Source organism: Lynx canadensis, chromosome A2 (genome assembly GCF_007474595.2).
Source record: "Lynx canadensis isolate LIC74 chromosome A2, mLynCan4.pri.v2, whole genome shotgun sequence".
Classification (NCBI taxonomy): Eukaryota; Metazoa; Chordata; class Mammalia; order Carnivora; family Felidae; genus Lynx; species Lynx canadensis.
In genome coordinates, this window is record NC_044304.2 from 101,466,377 (window position 1) to 101,491,138 (window position 24,762).

At 42.4% G+C, this 24,762-nt stretch overlaps 1 protein-coding gene across 1 annotated transcript in view; it reads left to right on the forward strand.

Moving 5' to 3' along the window:
• Positions 1 to 317: 317 nt before the first annotated feature.
• Positions 318 to 24,762, forward strand: part of NXPH1 (neurexophilin 1) — a 298,235-nt gene continuing 273,790 nt past the window's right edge. The window contains exons 1-2 of the mRNA XM_030296761.1: positions 318 to 388; positions 1,046 to 1,148. Of these exons, the coding sequence (XP_030152621.1) occupies positions 318 to 388; positions 1,046 to 1,148 (174 nt within the window). The remainder of the gene's footprint in view (positions 389 to 1,045; positions 1,149 to 24,762) is intronic.

Here is a 24,762-nt window from a genome sequence, read left to right on the forward strand (position 1 = left end):
TGAAGCGCCAGGGAGGGCATGTCCGGGGCGCCGGAGACGCCAGGCCCGAGTAGCTCCTCCATGGAGCCTGCCCAGAGCGGGTCCCTGCTCGCCGAATTCGCCCCCAGTCCTGTGCGGTACGTACACTCGCCTCCACAGTCCCGGAGAGGGTATATTGGTGCGGGATGGTGGACACCAGAGAGGGGCGGCGGGCAGGCCACTGGTTGGGGGGACAGAGTGCGCCTGGCGGGTGACCTCACAGACCGGGGGCAGGCTCCCACTCTAGAAGTTAGCGATTGACTGTGTCCCTGGCTCGAAATAAAAAAGTAGTGGCAAAGATGTGCTTGTATGCGCGTGTATCTCTCTTTGTGCAGGGGGCTCGAATGGGTAAACTGAGCCCGGCTTTACTGTATGCAAATTGCATTCCTTTTCCCCACCCCCACTCCACCGAACGGGTGAAGATACCCAGCACCTAATCCTGGTCAGCTCTACCTACCCTTCCTCTTCCCGTGCCACCCCCCCCCCCGCCCCAGTCTCTCTAGCTCGCTTTCTCTCTCTCTTTCTCTCTCCATCTCTCTGCTGGTGTGTACGTGTGTGAGCCCTGCCAGGGCTGGCGAAGAACCAGCCGCCGCCTTTAAGTCCGAGCCGCCTGGCCATCAAACACTAGGGCAGGTCTCGCTGCCAAAGACGTTTGGGCTCCGAACCAGCTTGCACGCGGCTCTGTGAGCCCCGCCACCTCCTGTCTCCACCGCCGGGGAACACGCACCCGAGGAGCGCAGGGCGCAAGGAGCCCTTCATCCCTCCTACCCTCCTGCCCGCCTGCCTGCGGACCGCGCGCTCGCTGCTTTCAGGCGCTGGATTTACTTGCTTTTCAATTTTTCCTGCCCCTACCCACTTCGGGTGTTGGTCCACCCCTCCCTTCCACGACCCCCCTTTCCCCGCTTGGTTGCCAAGCCTAACCTTGCCCGCGTGGTCATGGGATGTCTAATTTTCATTTGTATCTAGGCTGCTGAGGAGCGCTCCTTGCTCTGTAAAGTGGATGTCAGGTGGATCTATGTTTTTGAAGGAACAAAGACTCAGCGAAAGCACCGCCGAGGAAGTTTGAGACGCGGGAGGATGCAGGCTGCGTGCTGGTACGGCTTCTCCTCCTGCAGCCCACCGTCTACTTGGTAAGTCGCTGCGGATCCGGCGCCCCCGCAATCCCACCCTGGTCGCGAGGCCAGACACCCAGGGGCGCGGCGGGAGGAGGGTGAGACCGCCAGTTCAGCGAGAGCAGCGTTCCTAGCGACCGTGTTTGGAACAACTTTGGCAAGCTGGTGTCTGGATCCCTGCGGGATTTTCCAGGGCTCCCACCCTCATTTCTTGCTCCGGTCCTCCCTCTCCTGTGCGTGATTCCGAACAGGTATAGGGTGCCCTAGGACCCCCAGAAACCGAGGAGATAGTGGGACGGGATGCTTTATGGGGAGACAGGACAGAGAGAAAGGGTGTAAGACATGGAACTCTCATTAGTTCATCCACAGAGTTTAACGAAAGGAAATGGAGGTAGAGAGTGCGGAGCACCAATCTGCCCGGGTCTGTGACTTTGAAAGTGAATCCACCCACCTAGTCCCCCAGTTTGGAGATATGGCACGTAAAGAAGTACAGGTAACTTTGTTCGACTCGTAGGGTTCACACAGGACAAGTTAATCAGATAGGAGCACCACAAGCGATCAGATCAGAAAGAGTTAAGTCAGGGGTGCCCTGGCAAAACAAGTAGTGGCTCTCCTCCCTAGCTCTCCTTTCCACCAAATAACTGAACCCCAGTTCCAGCGCCGATCCCCTTACTAGGGAATGGCGGACCTTGTGGTCAGGAAGGGAATACTAAACAGAGCCAGCCGCTGCCGTGTCTTTCTGGAATGGAGTTTCGGGGGTCCGGATTTTGCACACAGTTGGAACTGGGGTGGAGGTGAATTGGTAGAGGTGGGCACCGCGTGGAGCCAAGACGGAGGGAGCAGTTTCTCCTATCTGGCTACAGGGAGGGCCAGGGACACTCGCACCCTGCTGGTAAAGTTGTGGTCTGTGCACCGACTCCCCATAGCTTATTTCACAAGAGCACACAGAGGGCTCAGTGAGTTCTGACTAGGGGCGAGGAGCGCTGGGGCGGCCTGAGCTCTCCGACGGGGCTGGATAAACGGGATGGGGTGGGGGATGGGGGGGGGTCGGTGCGGTCCCTCAGTCCCAAGGGTTTCAGAACCCACCAGCTTGGGAGCAAAAGTGTTGCTAACCTGAGAACATTTCCCAGCTGTTGCCCCGGTGCATGTGACTGAGGGGCTGCTAGTTGTGTGAACTCTGTGTATGTTAATGAGTGTGTATGTATACGCGTGTGTGAATATGTATGTGGGGCGTGTGCATTCCACGGGTTTCAGCTTCAATCCAAGAACCCTCAGTGTTGCCTGTCTTTGCATCTTTATCGCCTATCACAGCCGTGGACGCCAGAGGGCGCTGCGCGTCAGTGTCCTCGCCTACAGGACACCTTGGGGTAAACAGGTGAAAGCCAGGGCAGCCAATCCAAAAGAACAGCCTTTCTGACTCTGTCACCGAAGTCTGTGCTTTCCTAGACTGGAACGCAGACAGAATGCAAAAATTGTCCTTCCCATTTACCATCTTCAATCATTCTTGCCCCCACCTGTGTCCAGTCAACCCACTGACATTGAGAGCCCAAGACCGAGGGCAGAAAGTTTGACCAGAGAAAATAGAGAAATTGTTTATTGAAAGAAGGGAGGGACGGCAAAATGAAAGCTACAGAGGAGGGATATTACAATTCCCTTGACCATGAAAACCTTCTGCCCCTTTCCTCTGCATACCTTTACGCATGACCTGACCCTCAGGACTGTTCTTATTGTCCTTGGACTGTGCTCACATACACGGCAAAGGCTCCCGACCGTGGTGCAGTTATTGCTTGGAGCAAGTATTTCGATAGTCTGTGAAATAATCTATCAAAGCAGAAGTGAAATCAATACGTTGTGTTAAATTTTAAATGTGTTTGTTGGCAGTTAAACCGTTTTCCACTCATTACAACAACAGTGCTGGATTTATTCTAATGCGCTGCGTTCTCAACAACAAGCGCATTAATTCTCCTTTAATTGTAACTGGAGCATTTGAAAACCATTCAGTGTGCAAATTATGCTTGATTCAATTACCGTTAGTTACAGACTTCATTACCTGAATGCCTTTTGCAATACCGAGAAAGGAGGACAATTTTTCCAATCTCACTCAAAACAATACAAAATGTGAACAATAAAATAGAGAAGGTGATTTTAGAAGTCCATCCTTTTCTTTCGGATCTAAAGTTGTTTTGTGTGTCGGGGATAGAAACCACAAAAACAAAAGGCTGGTGGCTGTGACCCAAAGTAGTATTTCCAGGGATTGTAATCCTCTGGTTATTTGCCCACAGAATTCCAAGATGTTTTCCCGGAGGAACAGAGAGCTGATTTTTACCATGGAAATGAGCTTAAAAGGGTGAATTGGACAGTCAGGACAGGTTGGTTCTAGGCAGTTAAGGAAGTGGAGAGCCTTGATTAAAGCTCTAGGGCAGTGGGACCAAGAAATGGTCAAAGCTTCTTTCTCCATCTGTTTTAAAACACCTCATACTGTAAACTGAATTTATCATTTATTTGTAGTTGTACCTTAGAACATCCCAGATCTTTGCCAGAAACTACAATAGATGCATGCAGTTATCAGGAGCTGCTTGAAGTTACACTCCAAGAAGGCAGGGGTGGCAAAACCATTATTTTATTTTATTTTTTCTCCTTGAGTTGCCATAGCCAAGAAGGAGTTTATTGAGTAATTTTATGTCTTTATGAGCTCACACAACAAGGTAAGTGACAGGGTGCTCTGTTTATGCATTGCCTTCTAGCTGATAGCACAGTGCACCTTCCTTTCCCTTTTCAGCCCCTGGAATCCCAGTTATGTTTTCCAAGGAGTGATCGCTACATTATGTCCAGGGAACAAGATTTGTTTAGGTATTTCTTACACAAAAATATTTGTGCTTCTGCTTATTGACAAATACCTTAAATATTCCCAAATTGTGGATTTTTTTTTTTTTTAATGAAAACCAGTTCTCTATAGAGAGCATTCAATGCTCTCTATTCTTAAGCCACAGTCTCCTGCCTGTATTTGGGTGAATGTCCTCAGAGTATGTTTCTTGGCCCAGAGTTCTTTGAATGCCTGTTCTAGGTTGAGGATTTTGAGTGTTTTTGTGTTTATTGTGAGATGAGTCTGTCCTATTTCAAACTGGAAGTGAATTTAGTACTGCAAAGGGAAGTTAATTAGAAATGTGTCTACAAAGTAACCTTCTGAAGCATATTAGCTGGCATATTAAAAAATCACCACAGGGCTAACTCCAGCCATAAAAGCAGGGGAATTGGAAACCATTAAAAAAAATAAAGGCAAGGAAATTTTCTGTCCATTGAATTTTGTGTATTGTAGATTTATTTAAAAGTCTCAATTCAGCAGGAGAGGAACCTATGACATAACAATACTTGTGTAAAAAAAAAAAAAAAAAAAAAAAAAACAAGTCCTGCAATCTTTATTCTCCTGTCAGTTCTGGACTGATTCCCAGATGTTTTGAGTATGATAGAATGGGTAACAGGACGATAGCATTTTAACTGAATTGAAGCACACACTGGATAAACTAGGAAAATGTGGTTTCTGGTCTTGAAGAAAGGGAGTCCTAAATTGGGGTCATTCTCAGTGGATCAAACTGAAGGATAGGCCAGGGCACTCAGGGAGAGCACCTCCCTGTAGAAGCAGAGGTGTCTTGTTGGGGGCTCACCTATGGCAATTTTCAGAGTTGAGAACTGAGGTCTAATGAGCAATCCCTGGGCATGTCAACAAAAACGTTATTCAGAAATTGAGTCCAGGGAATGTGACAAGGGGTTGAATGATGTTATTGTGGTCAGTCACACATCCACAGTTCTGTTCTCATGAGAAGAGGCTCTTCACTCTCCAATTTAGGCCCACTAGTTCTGATAGGAATTAAAATCGCTAATAATCTGGTTGCTTTTTTAACCAATATGGGCATGAATTGAAAAATTCTTTCCAAACCTTGTCCTTAAAAAAGATTTTGAGTCAGTTATTCCCTCAAAATTAGAGTGTCCTTAAAATATGAGTTCCACACCAATTTTTAACAGAGACTAAAGAATGATTAATAAATCCATGGAATACTACCTCCACACTATTAGAAGCCAGACCGTTTGGGTGAACTTCACACAGTGTGAAGATGGCTGTTAAGAACTGAGGAAGCTGAGAAAAAACAGCAGGAGAGAGACCACCAATCTCTGTCCTTTGGATTAGGTATAAGCACTTTACATCCTTGGATAATTAAGCCACTGCCCACTGAAAATTTTACAATTTGGGTTTATTCCTAAAAAGAAAAGTGCATTAACTACCTAACAGTTATTCAGTGTTTTCTATTAAGCCCAGTTCTTGGAGACAGTACTAAAAGTTCCCCGCCCCTGCTGCATTTCCAGAGTTTTCTATCCTGGGTCAGCCTTCCTGATACAGGATTAAACCTAGATTTTTGAAGAAGACTATACCCCAGCAGCCTAACATGAGAACTCATCAGTCCCAAGACATATTTTAGGGCTCTGTGGGAGGAAAAGTTGTTAGGATCCCAGGTATTTTCCTGAAATGTTCAACTATCCATTGACCAAGAAAGCTCCCTGGGTGGTAGGAAGCGCTTGGGTGGGTTGTCCTTCTGCCACACTTCAGGAGGATTATTGTGGTGTGGGGCCTTCTAGTAATAGCTTCTGGGGGAAACGGCCTTCAGTATCAGAAGGGGAGAACCAGAATTACTCCAACTTTCTCAGCTGTTTTCCCGGAAAGCCATTAAGTTCGTGGCTCCTCTTTGTGTGAAGTTGATGTCTGTTTGGCTTTGAATTGTTGACTGCTATTTCCTCCTTAATGAAAGTGTTGTCTGGGTGAAAAATGTATCTGGTGGCAGGGAAATTGGTTGATTTTTTTGAGACAGGTGCCCAATGTCCTACTTTTTTATATGAGGGAAAATTTTCTGCAGACTACAGAAATTGACAGCATTGTCCACGTAATAACCACCGTGGACAATATTTTCAAAAGGACATTTGAGTGATGAAAGCATTTGGATATTGCTTTTTCAAATAAGCAATTTTCTGTCTTGGCCTTCTTTGATTTTATAGGGGGTGAGGGAGAAGGGACCACCGATTGGCAAAGGGACGCCTTCCTGATCTCTCCCAGTCCTGAATTATCGAGGCGGTCCTCAGCTTCTCTTGGAATTCCGGGGTCTGAAGAGCCTAGAATGAGTTTGGCTCTGGCGGCGTTTGTTCAAAGAGTCAAAAGGGAATCTTGGGAATGAGAAATAACACTCTTGTTGCACCCTTGCGCCCAGAAAGAAAGCCGATAGAGGCTCTGAAAGTTTGCTTGCTTTCCAGTGGCAAGTTAGGGAGTGTGGATTCTTTCAGAGTTTTTTGTTTGTTTTTAAATAAGATGCCTAGCTTTGATTCGATTCTGTAAAGTTCCCTTAAAGCAACCAAGTCCTGTAGGATCTTCAGATCTCATTCTAAGACCTTAACAGTCTTTAACTATTTTAATTAATAGAGGGAGGCGGACTAGTCAGACAGGCGAGGGGCGGTCGGGGTCGGCTGCGTACAGGAGCAGCGGGGTGGTAAGTTGGGTATACTCTCTCGCCTCCCCCCCCCCCCCCCCCCACCTGCCGTCTACTCGCCACCATTCCTCAGGTCCCGACGCGTGTTTGCAGGAAGTTGCGGTCTTGATTTATCCGCTACTCAAGCTCCCGACCAGCTCTTTTTCTCTATGTCAGCACTAACCCCTCCCGGAGCTTGGTAAACAAGACGCGCACATTTTTTCTGCTGTCGATTGGCATGTTGACGACTCTGCTTGAAGGAATGTGACAATAAAGTGGGAAACCAAAGCTTGGCAAGCACTTAATCAAGGATAAAAAGGTTCCGCTGTAAGGATGTCACTCAATTTATTGTGAAAGTCGAATGAATTACGTTTAATGAAAGTGCTCCCCAGATGAATATTACCCGCAATTTCCTGAGTTGGCTCTGTCAGCTCGAGATGAGGAAATGCCAACCCAGATCAGAAAAGAGCGCCCATCTCAATTACTATGCAAGCTTTCCAAGAGCGGCTTTTTATTGAGATGATATATATTGGCGGCTTCTTAGTGCCCCTCCGCGCGCCTAGGAGCACGTTTGCGCATTTTCCAACTTTGCAGTCTGCCCTCGAGGGTTGCTGGCTGTTTGTTTAAACTTCTAATGAGCGCGCCGCGTTTCTGCTGCTGGCTGAAAACCTAATTACCCCGTCTGTAAACAGCTTTTTCTGGCATATTTTGTTTACTACGGAGGCGAGGGCTGGCTGGGGTGAGGTGGGGGTGGGAGGGAGAGAAATCTTTTTTCAGGTGCCCTTCGTTACAGAAAGTTCCTTTGGCGTTTAGTCGGGTTCTCGGGACGGTGGAAAGCAAGGTGGCGAGCGGGGGTTTGGGATAGTGAGCGCAGTGGGGTCCCAGGAGCAGCGAGAGTGCACTACTTGCCTCTCCGGCCGCCGCAAGTTGCGAAACGCCTTCTGACGCTCCAACTTCCTTTAAATTAATGAGGGTATTTTACTTGTTCAAGCCGGAAATACGATGGGGAGGGGGATACACAGGCCGCAGCCGGAGCGCATCACCTCATCTGCATGAGAATGGAGAACCGAGCGGCTTTTCTTGTACTGCTTCTTTCTCCTACAATAAGACAAATTGCTGCTGAGAAATACTGAGGGTTTCCTTAGAAACTGGCTCGTGGGGGCTCTGCGCGTCTCTGCTGAACCTGACTCCGGCCAGGCCTCGCCCATCACCCTCGTAAGCCTAATGGATCCTGACGGGAAGGATCCGAGGCAGTGGCGGCGAAGGCCGCCAAGGGAGGTTGGACTCCCTCTCCCCACCGGAGGGAAGGGGGGTCCTCCTGACACATCCCGCCCTAGGTCTCAGAACCCCTCCCCATCCATTGATTTTAAAGGCCATATCAAGTCGTCTTCTGCAGTTTAGGAGCCAGAAACTTTCTTCGACGTAGGCTTCATACCCTAGAGTCGGAAAACACAGCCCTCTCACCAAAGCCGCAGAGTGTTCGGGCCCCGCGAAGTTTCCGGGCGGGAGTCGCCGCCGCCACAGCTACGCACGCTCTATTGTCTGCTTTTAGCCTCAGGTGACCTCGAGCAATCCCAGCTGGTTGGAGAAAACACAGGTGCAGCCTTCTCGCGTCTGGAATCCAAGCCTTCCCACCAAAGCGTTGCTTCAGGGGAACTTTTTGTCGACGCCGCCGAGCTTCGGCGCTTCTGGGGCAGCAGGCAGGACTGCAGCAGTTCTCCGGAGGGAGGTCGCGGGTACGGGATTGAATGGTTCGGTGGCCTGCGGCTGTGCCAGCCCGGCCTGCAGAGCGGTAGTTCAGAACCACGGACAGAGCCACAGGCTCCGCCCCGCCTGGTGTCCGCCGCTGAGCCCTCCTCCCCGCGGCCGCGCGGGCTCGGCACCTCTAGAAGTAGAGTTGGCGCTTTCCGCAGTCACTTCTCTACCGCCCGGTCGCGACTTTAACGACCTGCCTCCCCCTCCCAGGCGTTCGGGAGCAATGAGCTCGGATAGCTAGGTCCCGGTGTTTCCTGTGGTCAGATCAGCTCGTTTGCCCCCCTTCCCCCCACAACATCGGTGGTTGCGGCGTCACGTGATTGCCACAGAGTTTAGGCTGAGGGGTGGTGAATCCTTGTGTCTCCCACTTTCTCCCCGTCTGTCCGCATTCCCTCACACAGTTCGTTAAATCTCCCCCTCCTCCCAAACAGGCATGACTCAAGTGATGTAAAGTTGTATCTTTAACAGCGCAAAAGCCCCATTTGACACACAAGGAAACTGAGGTTTGGGAGGGGGAATCAACTTTCTCTTCAGAGTAAAACCACGTGTGTGTGTGGGGGGGGGGGTGGGGGATGATTCATGCTCTCTCTCCCACCTGCAGGGAACACGGCTGGAGCCACCGAGACGCCCTCCAGGATCAGGCGCCTTTAAAAAGCGGCGCGGGCGCAGGGTGGGAAGTCCTAATTATTATGAATTTCTAAAGGAGCAGCAATTATTCACGGGGAGCAGGACAAACCAAGGCCCGGGCAAAGGAATCGATATATTTCCTATCGAAAGTGCCCGGCTCGCCTTTAATGCAGACGAATGGGGATGCAGCCTCATTATTTTCCGTGTGGTTAGGCTCCCCAGCGTGGGGCCTGATGCAGCGTGGAATCTATCATCATTAGAACAGGGATGGGGTGGGGGGAAATTTCTCCTTATTTACTTAACAAAACAAAAAGCCCCTAACCGCCCCGAACAAACCCCCAAACCCTCCTACACCACGACTGTCCCTCCTCCCCTTTTCCTTCCTCCGCTCCCCTTCTCTGGCTGCTGTTGCACATCCTTCCTGGGCCTTTCCGAGCCCTCTAGAGCCGTCACTGCGGTCACTTAAAGTGTGCGCAGTTCCTCTTTGGCGGTGGTCACACGCTTGATTTGGTCCAGAAATCAGCCGGGAGTACCCAGAGTTGGCGCTAGGGGTTCTCTGTGTCAAAGGCGAAGGTTGGCTGGGAAGTTCTCTCCGTTCCTCTCGCCTTATAGGAAGAGTCAATCCTTTCAGGATACCCGATTCTGCAAATCCCCACAGTATTAAAGGAGCAGAGGTCTGGCAGGCAGTGCTCCATCAACCTGTGTGAGAAACCGGCTTGGGGAAAGGCAAACCTGCGAGAAGAGAGCCAATCTGGAGGTGAAGAGAGACCGGGAATTGAATAGGAATGGAAGTAAAGGGTCAGGCGCAACGTCTCCAGGGTATTCTTGAAGGCCTGGCTGAGATAGCCTTCCTCTTCCCAGCGCGAAGCTAGCGTTTTGCCTTCGGGGCCAGCTGGCTGCAGTTTTTAACCTACCTTAACCCCACTGAAGTCACTGCAGTGTTCAGGGTCCTGCCTGGTGAATTGCACAGCGTTTTCCTGTTTCTCCCTGTTTGCGCAGCCCGCACTCCTGGGAAGTCTTTCTTACTCTTAGAAGTTGCCTGCCACCCCTGGTGGGCAGCCACTGGGATGAAAGTTGTATTCTTTGTTCGGGTGTCTTCACTGTTTCCTGCAATGTCGTTGCTTTTACGGATCAGTCCAGGGGTGTTGTGTGTATGTGTGTATTTTTGAGTGCTTGGCCTTCATCTGCCTCACCCCTTCTTTATATCTGATCAGTCTAGCAGAGAAGAGAGGGTGTGGTATTTAGAAAACCTAACTCCTCCTCCTTAATTGCATTAAAATTATCATAATTATAATAACATCTGTAATAACATTAATGAAAACAAAGTTGAAAATTGTGAAGTTCCAAGCACTAAAGTAGAAATCATACTCTTTACCCCTGGGATTTTCTTTTTCTCCAAGCCCAGCCTTTCATGGTATATTGTGATTACCTGAGTGTCTTTGTTCTGTGCTGTCAGAGACAGCCAGCTAACTCAATACCAGAACTGTATGATCTACTGACATCATTTCCTCCCACCATCTTCATTTTTAGAGGCTTTATAATTAAACTCTGTGAGATATATGTAACATGCATCCAGTGGAGAGCCTTTTTATTTATATTTATGTAGCATGCTGAGGAAGGAAAATTAAGGAAGTGCTTATATTGAAGTAATAAGCCTGCTTTGATATTAGCAGGAATGTCTTTTTAATTTACTTTTCTCAAGTCTGAAAGACTATCTCTGTAAGACCAGACCTCACAGTCATGTCTTTTTAAAGAGAGGTCCCAATAAAGTGAAAAGACATTTATTAGCTTGTACTAACTTAGTGGAACAAAAGGCCCGGCTAGCCGCTCAATGAAAATGTACACTGGGCTTAGCATGGCAAAGTTGCATTATGATGCAGGAAGCTGAGCAGAAAGAAACATCTGCAAAGCCCTGCATTTTTTCTGCCTCTCCCTGTACCTAACCCACCACAGTGCACACATTTATACATAGAGTAAGTAACGTGGCCTTCCAGAGCCAACACAAAGATATCACACTGCAAATCGGGAGGAATTTTAATAAAACCGAAAGTCACGGTCTAAAAGGAAGGAGGCACAGATTTCCTTCTGTAAAATAGGTTATTACCAGAAAAAATTATGATAGAAAGGCTTGGAGAAAATTTCCTGATTTAGAAGAGTCTTTTTCATTTACAAGTTAAATGCACGCACATACACACATGCATATAGAGGAAGATTAGATATACATCTGTACATTTCCTTTTTGAAGGATTCCATGGGAAATTACAGTGGGGAATCCTTTTGTTTTCTAAGTTGCTGGCCTTGAAATTTCAACTTGAGTTTGACAGTAACATTTCCTTGATAGGAATCTGGTAACTGACACTATACTACTGTCCTGTTTATGTCAGTATTTTCAGCTACAGAATGAAAGCAATTTTGGTAAAGAAACTGCTGGCATGACAGCTAGAATTTTAGTTATGTATATATACGCCAACCTCTCCAACTGAACTTTAGAAAATGATTCTTCTCCTTGTAACCTTGTAGCTGAATGTTATTAGAGGCCCACAGGTATATAAAACAGCTTATATAAAATTAATGGACTGCTTTACATTCACAATCTCTTACTTGTGAAGCCCTTGTAAAATATCACTTCTACTTAAAATAGGAAGAATATAAAGTCAGGTTTTGTGTGCAATCAATAGTTGTAAATGGTTCAGTGAAATATTTGATTGTTTTGAGTGAGTTTGACAATATAATGGAAATTTATTGTCCTTCTTTGTGAACTGATGTGCTAATCATAAACCTGCCCCTTCTTTTATGTACTTGACCAGTTTTGAAACTGATTGTAAGACTCTGAGGCAACATCGAAGTACACAATCAAAATTTTAGGAAAGATTCATTTGTTTGATTTACCAGATTACAAGGAGATCCATGGGTTACTATAAAGAAAATTAAAAAAAAAACCTTCCAATATTGTTTTTATTATTTTGTTTAAAATGATCAACAATATACTTATTGGAGTTGTGGACTGTGAATATTAAATGTGAATTTTTGAAGAAGAAAATAAGTAGAGGTTTTAATTTAGCCTCAAACTCCTTCCAAATGAGACTTTCTGACTATAATGACACTATTAAATCTCTTCAGCTACTTTCCATAAATGTGGGCAAAATTTAGAAAAATTGGTGTTTTTCATTCTTTTCTTCCCTTAACATACGTTAAAAACTATGGTTTTCTTTATTCTGTCACTTGGTTTATGGATCTAATAAGCCCCACTATGAATTTCTTTCTTCTCTTTTCTTTCTTTTTTTAACTGTGTATTTTCATTTAGAGAATGAAGGTTTTTTTTTTTTTCTTATTTTGTCTGATTGGATTGAAAATTATAATGGCCAAAAACCATTTTCAAAACATTCTTTTCCCCCCTATTTCATTCAAAGACTACCTAAAATAGTTAGACTCTTTTTTTTGTCCCTTTTGTCCTTTTTGTAAAAATGGGCCCTTAATTATTGTGTTAACATCTCCTTTAAATAAGAAACAATGCCCTAAGTTACCAACTAGCTATATTCATTCCTGATGCTGTTCAATGCTTGATAGAAAACTCTTAAAAACATGGACTGGATAACATGAATTCTGTTACGCTTTCTGTTTGAGAAGTTTCCAGTGAAAATACTATAATTAATCCCAGGTTTGATTCTAAATCTCTTTGTAAAATGATGAGTTGTAATTTATTGTTGGGGCAGCTGTGGTGTTGGTAATAGGGCTGACTATATGATCTCTAAAATTGAAAATATAAAATACCTTTACTCACGTATCTTTTTCAGTTATTTGTATATAATTTCTTGTACCAAGGCACCGTCATTTATTGTTTTCCAGAATTAAATGCAGAGAAAGATGCAAACCACTGCATATGAAAGGAAGTTATTCATGCATAGTCAGTGTAGTATTTCTCTGGTCTTGATGTGAAACTTAATTGCTATTGATGTGGAGATTTTGCAGAACATGGCAGAGTTTTTGCCTCTTTTACAAGAAATACATAATTGAATGATGAGTGCCTCATGTTAGATTTTCAACCTTATTTCTTTTGGTTTAATAAGACAGAGTTATGAACAGCTGCACCAAAGAGCCAGTCGTAATCTCTAGCCATTATCAAACTAATGCAGATCTGGCATTAGCACAGGTTTGCTGAACTACTGCTTTTGGATCTGCAGCTTTGCTCTCTGAAATGTGCTGGAGAGTGGAAACGTGACAAGTGAATGGTTTGGCCTGAGATGTTTAATCCTGCCTTGCATTCTTGACTGAAGTCCTTTACAATTAGAATGGCTATAATTAATGTGTGGCTAGATATATATGCACCTCTCTCAGATTGATGTATACCCACACACCCCCTCCAGCCCCCTACAGTCTGCTTCTGTTCTTTGATCAACTGGTGAAGAAAACAAGAGGCTTTAAAGGCAAATGCACATGTGGAAAGATGGCTGGTACCCTACCAAGACTACTTCTACTATTATTTCTACTAAATGGGTAATGTCATGGCCCCTGTGCAAGTGTCAACACTGAATTCATGGTAGAAATAGAAGAGTTATGATGAGGGGCGCCTGGGTGACTCAGTCAGTTCAGCGGCCAGGTTCAGGTCATGATCTCATGCGTGGCAGGTTCTGGCCCTGCGTCAGGCTCTGTGCTGCCAGCTCAGAAGCCTGGAGCCTGATTCAGATTCTGTGTCTCCCTCTCTTTCTGCCCCTCCCTGACTCACACTCTGTTCCTCTCTCTCTCAAAAATAAACATTTAAAAAAATGCTTAAAAAAAGAGTTATGATGAAAAAGTGGATGACTTGTTGGCTCCAATGTGGACCTGGCCACAGGAGGGAGAAAACAGGCCGTTTTTCAGTCATTTCAGGATCTCTCCCTCTCTCAGATCACTCGCTTCCCTTAAGGGAAGTAGCACTAAAAAAGACTTGTTAAGAGAAAGAAGCTGGAAGAGAATAGCAGTGTGATTTATTAGTTCTGTGACCTTGGGCAAACTTGTTTTTTAATTATTCAAATTTACATCCAAGTTAGTTGGCAACAGTGCAACAATGATTTCAGGAGTAGATTCCTTAATGCCCCTTACCCATTTAGCCCATCCCCCCCTCCCACAACCCCTCCAGCAACCCTCAGTTTGTTCTCCATATTTAAGTCTCTTATGTTTTGTCCCCCTCCTTGTTTTTATATGATTTTGGCTTCCCTTCCCTTGTGTGCATCTGTTCTGTGTCTTAAGGTCCTCGTATGAGTGAAGTCACATGATGTTTATCTTTCTCTGACTGACTAATTTCACTTAGCATAATACCCTCTAGTTCCATCCACGTAGTTGCAAATGGGAAGATTTCATTCTTTTTGATGACCTTGGGCAAACTTTTTAACCTCTCAGAACCCAGTTTCCATATCTGTAAAATGGGGCTAACAATACTTCTTAAACCATACGGTTATTATTGAGGATTAACTGAGGTAATGCGCTATAAAGAGCTTTGACAGGTGCCTGGCACATAAAAGTGGTAAACTAGTAAAGAAAAAAGTGTTGATACTTTTTAGACAGGAAGGTTTCTGGACCAGGTTCCCCTGCTCCCAACACAGCCCTTATCTGGGTAAATGCAAAGGCTGACTCTATCCTAGGACCATCTTTTCTTTCCCAGTGGTTTATTGCTGTACAGTTGCCCAGTGTTGCCCAGAGAGCCATATTAATTTAATGGGAATAGTAACCATTGTGTAAAGCCAGAAGAAAATGGCCATTTCCACAGCAACCAATCAAGTGTTTATTGAAATGAAGACACAAGTAATTGACAGGCCTACTGAACAGATTGCCTAGTTGAGTGAGAATTTTTGTGATGTTTTAATTTAGGTGGCAAACAGTGTGAACATTTCTTAAGATCTGATTTAAAATATTGATATTTGTGTGGTGCCAGTGTGGCTCAGTCAGTTAAGCATCTGACTTCAGCTCAGGTCATGATCTCACAGTCCGTGGGTTCGAGCCCTGCATGGAGCTCTGTGCTGACAGCTCAGAGTCTGGAGCCTGCTTCAGATTCTGTGTCTCCCTCTCTCTCTGCCCCTCCCCCACTCATGCTGTCTCTGTCTCAAAAAATAAACATTAAAAAAATAAAATATTGATATTTGCGAGCAATTTTTGCTTTTAATTACTGCTAACAGTTGAAATTCTGTTAAAATTTGCATACAAAGTAATCAAAATATCTAGCCTCCTGGGTTTTGAAGTCCAAGGTCCTTTGGCCATGGTATGGGCTACTTTTCTCCACTAAAGTTCATTGTAGCTGACTTCCTAGATGTGGCAGCACCCTAAGCTCCCAGCAGTACTAGATGAAATAATTTAATAGGTGAAAGCCACAGCACCCCTCTCCTATATGGCTCAAAATATCTCCTGTCTGCCACCATATACCTCCTTCCAAGGCATTGCCCTGATTACCCAAGAAGAGGTTCCTACATAGAACTTTTTTGTGTCTTGGATTTGACATGAGAATTAGGAAAGGTATGGGATGACTGCAGAGGATAAAGTGTTCTACATTCCTGTTTATACCCAGAGCCAAGCACTGTGCCAGGACTTTAGCAACTTTAGCATGGATTTATTTTTTCATTTTCATTTTATTTTTCTCAGTCCTATGAGATGATAGGTACTATTAGTATCAGTATTGTTCATATGATTAGTTTTAATATATTACTAAGCCCATTGTAGTCATATCATTAATAATACACCATTTTATAGATGAGGAAATTAAGGCATTGAGAATGTATCTAGTGCAAGGTGGCAATAATCGATCCTAGGCAATATAATTCTTGAGTCAGTGCTTTTAATTCCTACACCATATTGTGTGTGTGTGTGTGTGTGTGTGTGTGTGTGTGTGTGTGTATGTGCATGTGTGCATGTATGCATGTATGCATGCATGGGTGCCTGTAATGGAGGGGGAGGAGAATGAGCCTCATTTTAAAAAGTTTTTGAAAGAAGTAACTGTTGCTTTCCACTTTAACGCAGAGTTCTTCTTTTCCACTGCTCTGGGTAGACCTTATTTGGGTAGCTGGAGTGCGCATAAAATTGCTGTGGTGCTACTGTAATGTTATTTTCATCATTAGATGTAGTTATTCTGGAGAGGCTTCCCGACAAATGGGGGATACAAGGGTAACAAATGCAGGTTTGATATTAATGGCTGTGACTCAAGCTTATGCTGATGGCATGTGGGACACAATCTCTTTAGGAAGTCTACATCTATTGACCTGACTGATATAAAAAATGATCCCTGGGCCTCAGGGTAAGGTAATAAGTGAGACCAGGGCATAAAGCACAACCCTCACAGTCATCTGTGATGGAGTTTAAAATGATCCATAATATCTGTATCTTTCCTAGCAAATCATATACCTGTATTTTGAATTACTTGCCATGTCTGGACAGAAGGAAGTGGGGAGAGAAGAACAGAGTTTATTTGTAACGGGATAACCACATGTAAGAGGCAAAAACTCTAGTTTCTCCTGTGGCATTCTCATGAGTCCCGTGTTCCGACAGCTTACCGGATATAAGACAGAGATGCAAATTCGTATTCTTTTAAAAGTAAAGTCTTTGCGTGATGATACAAACTAAGAAACTTTAAAATATCTGTTTAGTGTAATACCTTATTGTCAAAATAGTCCCAAACATTCAACTATTTTAGCTTAGGCATTCTTATCATAGTCTAGATATATGATTTAAAAAATAAAATAGAAAAATGCCCACCAAATATTCTATACACTTACTCGTGTTAGAATTAGGAATTTTTCTATTTCTGAAGAATAAAAGTAGACCCAACATACTCCTGCCCAAAGTGGCATTGGATGGTGGGGGGAGAATCTGGTTTCATTTCAGGCTTGTGCTACGTTTGACCTTGGGAGAGCTTAGTTATGCCTTGGGGCAAAAAATTAAATGTTCCATTTTGCAGCAGTATCATCTTTCACCTTTATGTGGATTTAAAAATGTAAATAAAATTGCTTTCTGTAAATGGTATACATGAAGGTCATATTCATATTCTCTGCAAGAATTCAAAATGCCATTTGACCCATCATTGGCTCAATAGATAATAATGTGTTCTATTAGTTTCTAGTAATCTACTTTTTAAGCATTTTATGACCCAATATTTTTATGCCTAGTTCCTAGTTTGTGAAATAAGAAATCAGAAATAAACCTTTTAGCACTTCATTGTAGGTTTATTTATAGAATGTATGCTTTCAACTTTGAACTTTTAAAAATGCCACATCTTCTCAGAATACATTTCCTTAGTATGAAAGTGGTCTGGCTGAGAGAAGAGTGTACTCTTAAAAAATTTTGAGGGCTCAAGCTATTCCAGTTATAATCTGAAAAGCAGAGGACAACGGATGGATTGAAAAACTAAAGTAACTGCTCTTCTCTTGGGGGGAGAGGGTGTTGGAATTCTTTTCATTGAAATTTGGATAATAAGACCCTAATAGATCCTTGTATTTAATTGTCATGATTTTGATCGTTAATGACTTTTGATTGCTTCTTCTGGAGGCACCTGTCAGCCGTCTCAGAAGCACAGATGGCTTCATCAGCAGCAGTAGGAGTTTCTTTTTCTTACTAACCCTGAGCTGAACAAATTTTTTTTGGGGAAGATGAACAGACCAATGTCATCCTAAGTTTTTCTGTGTTTGGGAAATTATTTTGTTTATTGAATAATGAATTGAGATCACTCTGTTTCAAAAGCTTCTAGTTGTGTTTTTAATTGTGAAGAGAATTAGTCCTTTTTCTAAGTAGGTATTTAATGAATATTCAGTGATCAAGACCATAAGACTAAGATGATAATATACTTCTGTTTGCTTGAGACAGTCCTATTTTATGCTTGTTGTTGATATAAACAAAATTTTCTTTTACTTTCTAAAGTATCTTGGTATAGATGATAAATTATATGGTCATCTTACATGCAACTCAGTGTTCAAATGGCTGACTGAGAAAGGTTGGTTATAAGTCTTTATAAAAGTCTTATGATTATGCAAGATTGTTGAACAGGCAAGAATAGCATTTGTTCTCTTTCTCATGAAGTATTCACGTTCTTCATGAAAACTTGGGTAACTAGGCTCCATTACCATGATGTGCTGCCCCACCCCATACTCTTTTATTTAAAAATCTGGAAAAATTTTTAATTAAATATTGTGCATTAAACAGTCCTGAGAAGAGCTGGTAGAAAAATGATTAGCTGAGGTCCTGCAGGGTGGCATCAGCTTGGTGAAACTGCTTTAGTCCAAGGCCCAGAAACTAAACTTTGCCAGTGCTTTCAGAGTTAACAGTCGGAAATAGACTCACTGTAACCAGAACATTATTTTGATAATGCCCTTTTCCTGTGAGAATACCTAAAGCACATATAGCAGCTCTGGAGAGCCCAATTAGTAATCAAAACTTGATGTAGATCCATATATCGATGCATCCGTTTCTCTATATATATCTAGAAAGCTTTGAGGTTATTTCATAAGAGGACATGGCACGATCCAAAGTAGAGTGAAGATTCTCTGTCTTGTGCTTTCCTGTCTTTGAGAGTGGTGAGCGTGCATGATCTTGCTTGCTTCTCTGAATCCCTGTTTTCTATGCTAACAAACCCATTCAGTCCTTTTGATCCATTCTTTCTCTGAATATGTTACTATCACTGATGAAACTTCAAACAACAGTTCCTATTGGATATTCTTCCTATCCCACTTTTTGTTCATTCAGGGAATCTAATAGTTTTCTAATAGTTTTCTTCTTTAATATCATGGTTCTTTATGGGCTGGAACTTCGTTGACACTGTTGACCCTCTACCATCTTTTATATCTTCCCTTTTTTAGGGCTCTGCAAGGCCTTGAGACTAGGATATGGGAACATGTGATGTTGATTTAATAGGTTTTTATTTCATACCTTTACTGAGGAGTTATTAATGGTAGGTAGTTTAAGCAAATAGATAGGCACCTATGCGAAGCCACGTGTGATGTGTGATGGGAAGAGGGGAGAAGAAAGTATTTTCTATGCCTCTGTTTAAATGCTTGATCTGTTTTTACAGTAGGCATTCTGTAGACCTGTCTTGGTTTTTCCAAATTTCTTGGGATTGTAGAAGTTGGTACCTGGTAAAGCATTAAAAATGTTGGTGGGGGGAAGGGGAGTGGAGTGAGGTGGCTATGGGGATTAATGCTAGAACCACCTCACAGATTCTCCTCTGTTTTGCAAATGCACTGGCAAAAATTAACTGGATCCCCCTTGGTAGGAAGTATCAATGTGGATTGCTCCTTTTGATAGCTCAGGAGACGAGTGTGCTTCCTACTTTGCTTTTCTGGGACAAATCTCATGAGGGATTTTTTCCCTAGAAATCTAATTTGCACAGGTCTCTGACAAGGTCAGAGTTTAAAATTAATTTTTAAAAATTAGTTTCTACTTTTAATTATGGTAAAATATGCAGCACATAAAATTTACCACCTCAATCATTTTTTAAAAAGCTTATTTATTTTGAGAAAGAGAGAGACAGAGGGAGAGAGTGAGCAGGGTAGAGGCAGAGACAGAGAGGGAAAGAGAGAATCCCAAGTAGGCTCCACACTGTCAATGCAGAGTCCAACGTGGGGCTTGAATTCACGAACTGTGAGATCATGACGCGACCCAAAACCAAGAGTCAGATGCTCAACTGACTCTTAATCATTTTTAAGTATACAGTTCAGTAGTAAGTACATTGACATTGTTGTACAACCAATTCCCAGAACTGTTTTCATCTTGTAAAACTGGGACTCTGTACCCATTAAATGGCAACTTCCCCATTTCCTTTACCCACCACCTCAACAGCCATGATTCTACTTTTCATCTCTACCAGTTTAACTATTCTAAGTACCTCGTATAAATGGATCATACAATATTTGCTCTTTTGTGACTGACTTATTTCTCTTAACATAATGTCCTTAAGCTTTATCCATGTTGTAGCATATGTTAGAATTTCCTCCCTTTTTAACTAAAAATATTCTTTAATGTAGTCATATTTATTGACCTTTTTATTTTCTGTTGATTTTGAGTCATAGAGAACTTTAGCTTATACCTCGTTAATATAGGAATTCATCCGCATTTTCTGGTACACATGTGGTTTTATTTATTTTTTTTTACATTTAGAACCCTGATCCATTTGGAATTTATGTCTTGTATATGGTGTAAAGTATTAGTTTAATTTTATGTTTTCAATCGGTAACCAGACATCCTAGCATCATTTATTTAATGTCTCATGTTTGCTTCAGTGATTTCAGATGATGCTTTTATCATATACTAAATACCCTTACATCTGTTTCTATTCCATTGGTCTGTATGCATCAGAAACACTATGTTCATTAGGATGACTGTCTAGCTATTTAATATTTGTTGAAGCCAATCCCCTCTCATAGCTTTTTCCCAGCTTTATTGAGGTATAATTGATAGACAACATTGTGTAAGTTTAAAGTGCACAAGTGACTATTTGATACACATATATATTGGGAAGTGTTTACGATAATAAGGTTCGTTAACGTATTTCTCACCTCAGATAATTACCAATTTGTCATTTTTGTTGTGGTGAGAACATTAAAGCTCTGCTCTCATAGTAAATTTCAAGCGTATAACACAGCATTGTTAGCTATAGTCACTGTGCTGTATGTATAGTTCCCATGCTGTGCTTTAGATCCTCAGAACTTATTCATCTTATAACTGCAAGTTGGTACCCTTTGACCAACATACCCGCATTTCCTCCACCCTTCAGCCCCTGGCAACCATCATTCTATTCTCTGTTTCTGTAAGTTCGATGCTTTTATATTCCAAGTATCAGTGAGATCATACAGTACTTGTGTTTCTCTGTCTGACTAATTTCACTTAGCATATGGCCCTCAATATCCATCTATGTTGTCACAAATGGCAGGATTTTCTTCTTTTTTATTATGGCTAAATAATACTTATGTTGTTTCCATGTCCTGGCTATTGTTAGTAATGCTTCAGTGAACATGAGAGTGCAGATGTATATCTCTTTGAGATAGTGATTTTGTCTCCTTCGGATATATACCCATGACTGGGATTGCTGGATCATGTGAGAATTCTATTTTTAATTTTTTGAAGAACCTCCATACTATTTTCTATAGAGACTGTACTAATTTACATTCCCACCAATGGTGTACCACAAACTCACCAGCATCATTTTCTTTCTTTCTTTTTTTAATTTTATTTTTTATTTTTTAAAATTTACATCCAAATTAGTTAGCATATAGTGAAGCAATGATTTCAGGAGTAGATTCCTTAATGCCCCTTACCCATTTAGCCCATCCCCCCTCCCACAACCCCTCCAGCAACCCTCAGTTTGTCTCCATATTTATGAGTCCCTTCTGCTTTGTCCCCCTCCCTGTTTTTATATTATTTTTGTTTCCCTTCCCTTACGTTCATCTGTTTTGTCTCTTAAAGTCCTCGTATGAGTGAAGTCATATGATTTTTGTCTTTCTCTGACTGACTAATTTCACTTAGCATAATACCTTCCAGTTCCATCCATGTAGTTTCAAATGGCAAGATTTCATTCTTTTTTTGATTGCTGAGTAATACTCCATTGTATATATATATACCACATCTCCTTTATCCATTCATCCATCGATGGACATTTGGGATCTTTCCATTCATTTGATAATAGCCATCTTAACAGGTGTGAGGTGATATATCTCACTGTGATTTTGATTTGCATTTCCCTTATGATTAGCTATTTTGAGCACCTTTTCATGTACTTGTTGACCATTTGTATGTCTTCTTTAGGAGAATGTCTATGCAAGTCTTCTGCCTATTTTTAAATCAGACTTTTTTTTTGCTATTGAGTTGCAGGAGATCCTTACATATTTTAAATATTAACTTCTTATCATATTTATGATTTGCAAACTTTTATTCCCATTCCATAGGTTGCATTTTCATTTTGTTGATTGTTTCTTTTGCTGTGCAGAAGCTTTTTAAATTTTTTTTTTCAACGTTTTATTTATTTTTGGGACAGAGAGAGACAGAGCATGAACGGGGGAGGGGCAGAGAGAGAGGGAGACACAGAATCGGAAACAGGCTCCAGGCTCTGAGCCATCAGCCCAGAGCCCGACGCGGGGCTCGAACTCACGGACCGCGAGATCGTGACCTGGCTGAAGTCGGATGCTTAGCTGACTGCGCCACCCAGGTGCCCCTAGAAGCTTTTTAATTGAATGTGGTTCCATGAGTGGATTTTTGCTTTTGTTGCTTGTGCTTTTGGTGCCATATCCAAGAAAACCCCCACACACAAAGCACAAAAACAAACAAACAAACAAACAAACAAACAAACCAAAACATTGGCAAGATCAATGTTGAGGAGCAAGGAAAGATTTAAGAGTTAATATCACATGCCAGGAACTTCACTCCAACCTGGAAACTAAAATGGACTAAAAGAAATCATCAGATTTCTTTTCAAAGATACTTTTTTTCACCCTATAGGATTAGGAGGAGAGAAAGGAAAAAAGAAAGGGAAAGAAAAATATTTAGTATTTGCAGTTATTCTCTATTTAGAAACTATCATCATAAAAATATTGCCCTCTCCAGTGAGCTAAATGGTTGACATGAGCTTCTGCCTTCTTAGTCACTCAACATCTGAAAATGATTCTAAATATTTTAATCAGTAAAAAAGAGACCAAAGGAGAAACACTCCAAATAAACAAACAAAAAACAAACTAGCAAGCAAATACCATGTGCAACCCCCAAAAAGTTTTATGGAAATGTCTCATTGATTTCCAAGATGGCTATGTACCCCACGTGGCATTTTGCAATGGGATTGTTTTTCTAAATATAGAAAATGGGCAAATATGCTCTTAAGCAAAACATTTGCTTTAAGAAAATTCAGCGTTTTATTTATTAAACTTCCTTAGCTGAGGAATTTCTGAATTGTGTGTTCTAATTGCTCTGAAGACTATCACGATATTGATACTAATAAATTCCAGATGTGCCTGACTTTTCTGATATGTGTCTTATACATAATTTTGAAACAAAAAGTTAGGGGACTGCCTTTGGGACTTGACAGATTGCCAGTAAACAATAAGATATGACTGAAATAATAGATGATTTTCTATGTCTTAGGTATTTAAAGTGTAAAGGAGATGATCAGTTTTAACTACCACAGGTAAGGGACAAAGCTTTTCTCCCCTGCATTGTATACCATGCTTCCCTTGTTACACAATTCATCTTTTCCATACTTGGCTTCTAATGGCTGGGGAAGTGATAGAATTAGGGCAAGAAGAATATAAAAGATCCTCTGACATGTTTTTGGTCACTAGCTCCTTTTTTTTTTTTTTTTTTTTTAAAGTAAGTAGGTTCCACACCCAATCGGGACTTAAACTCAACGACCCTGAGATCAAGAGTTGCATGCTCTACAGACTTAGCCAAACTGATGCCCCACTAGCTCCTCCTTTTGACTCCTACTGTATCTTACCTGTCTCTATTTAGGATATCCTCAAAATTAAGAATGAGTGCAAAAGTGTTCTTTAAAAAGGGAAACATGGTTCTAGAGACGCATTGCCAGTTCATGGTGAAGGTAGAAATGAGTCAAATTTTGCAGTAATCAGTGTTCACTGGAGTCCCAACATTGAAATCAGAGTTTATTTACATCCACATGGGGCAATGTGACACTTTTTGTAAATCATGAATTTCTCTATTCTTGTTATGGTACATTGTGTTTCAGGCAGGAAATAGAGATATGAAGAGGTTGTATAGAAGTTTTTTTTTTCTTTGGTAAATGCAAAAGACAAGGGCATTAAAAATTTTTTTAATGTTCATTTTAGAGAGAGAGAGAAAAGAGAGAGAGAGAGAGAGAGAGAGAGAGAGAAGGCGCAAGTGGGGAAGGGGTAGAGAGAGAGGGAGACACAGAATCCAAAGCAGACTCCAGGCTCTGAGCTGTCAGCACAGAGCCTGGCTCAGGGCTTGAACTCAAGAACTAGGAGATCATGACCTGAGCTGAAGTCAGATGCTTAACCGACTGAGCCACCCAGGTGCCCCAACAGGACAATTTTTTAAAGAATAGAATCTAGAAATCTAACTTATGTTACTGGTGCTATCATTTGTGTTGCTACTTACTGTAGAGTGAATCATGGGCCAGAGGGGCTGGGTGTTTGTGCCACATTATTATCACCAGTAACCTTGTAATGGTATGTCTTGCCATTACTTTCCATAAGACCTCAAATGAATCAGTGAATTATTCCATGAACTATATATTGTTAGTTCTCCTATGTGTAAATTTCACAAAAGGAGACTAAAGTCGGGTTTGCAGAACTGTAGTATAGGGCTGAAAAGAAAATGAATTGGCTTAAAGATCAACTTGTGGCCACTTTAAAAGACTAATCCTGAGACTTTAATCAGTTAGTGTAATATTCCATGCATGAGGAAAATTGATGTACTGTACATTGTGTCTTGGCGAATAATCTCTGGTCCTATTTTCCTTTGTGGTGCCATTGAAAAAAGAAATGAGTGGATCTTTTAATGGAAATCAGGGCTGTTACAGCTTTAATGGAAGGGTGAAAGGTAAAGCTTTATTTCCCAGCCAGCCATTTCAGCTCACAATGAGAACAGACTTCCCTCTTTCTGTACACCATCTGCATGCACAGTCTTGTGGCCTGGGTTGCCATTTACTGTCCAGAGAGAATGGCACTTCCCAGAAAGGATCAGAATTTGAGCCTGGAATTTTAACATTCACAAGCCGTCTGTGAGCACAGGTTGGGAGGAAATTGGCTGATGCTTATCAGCGTCCACTT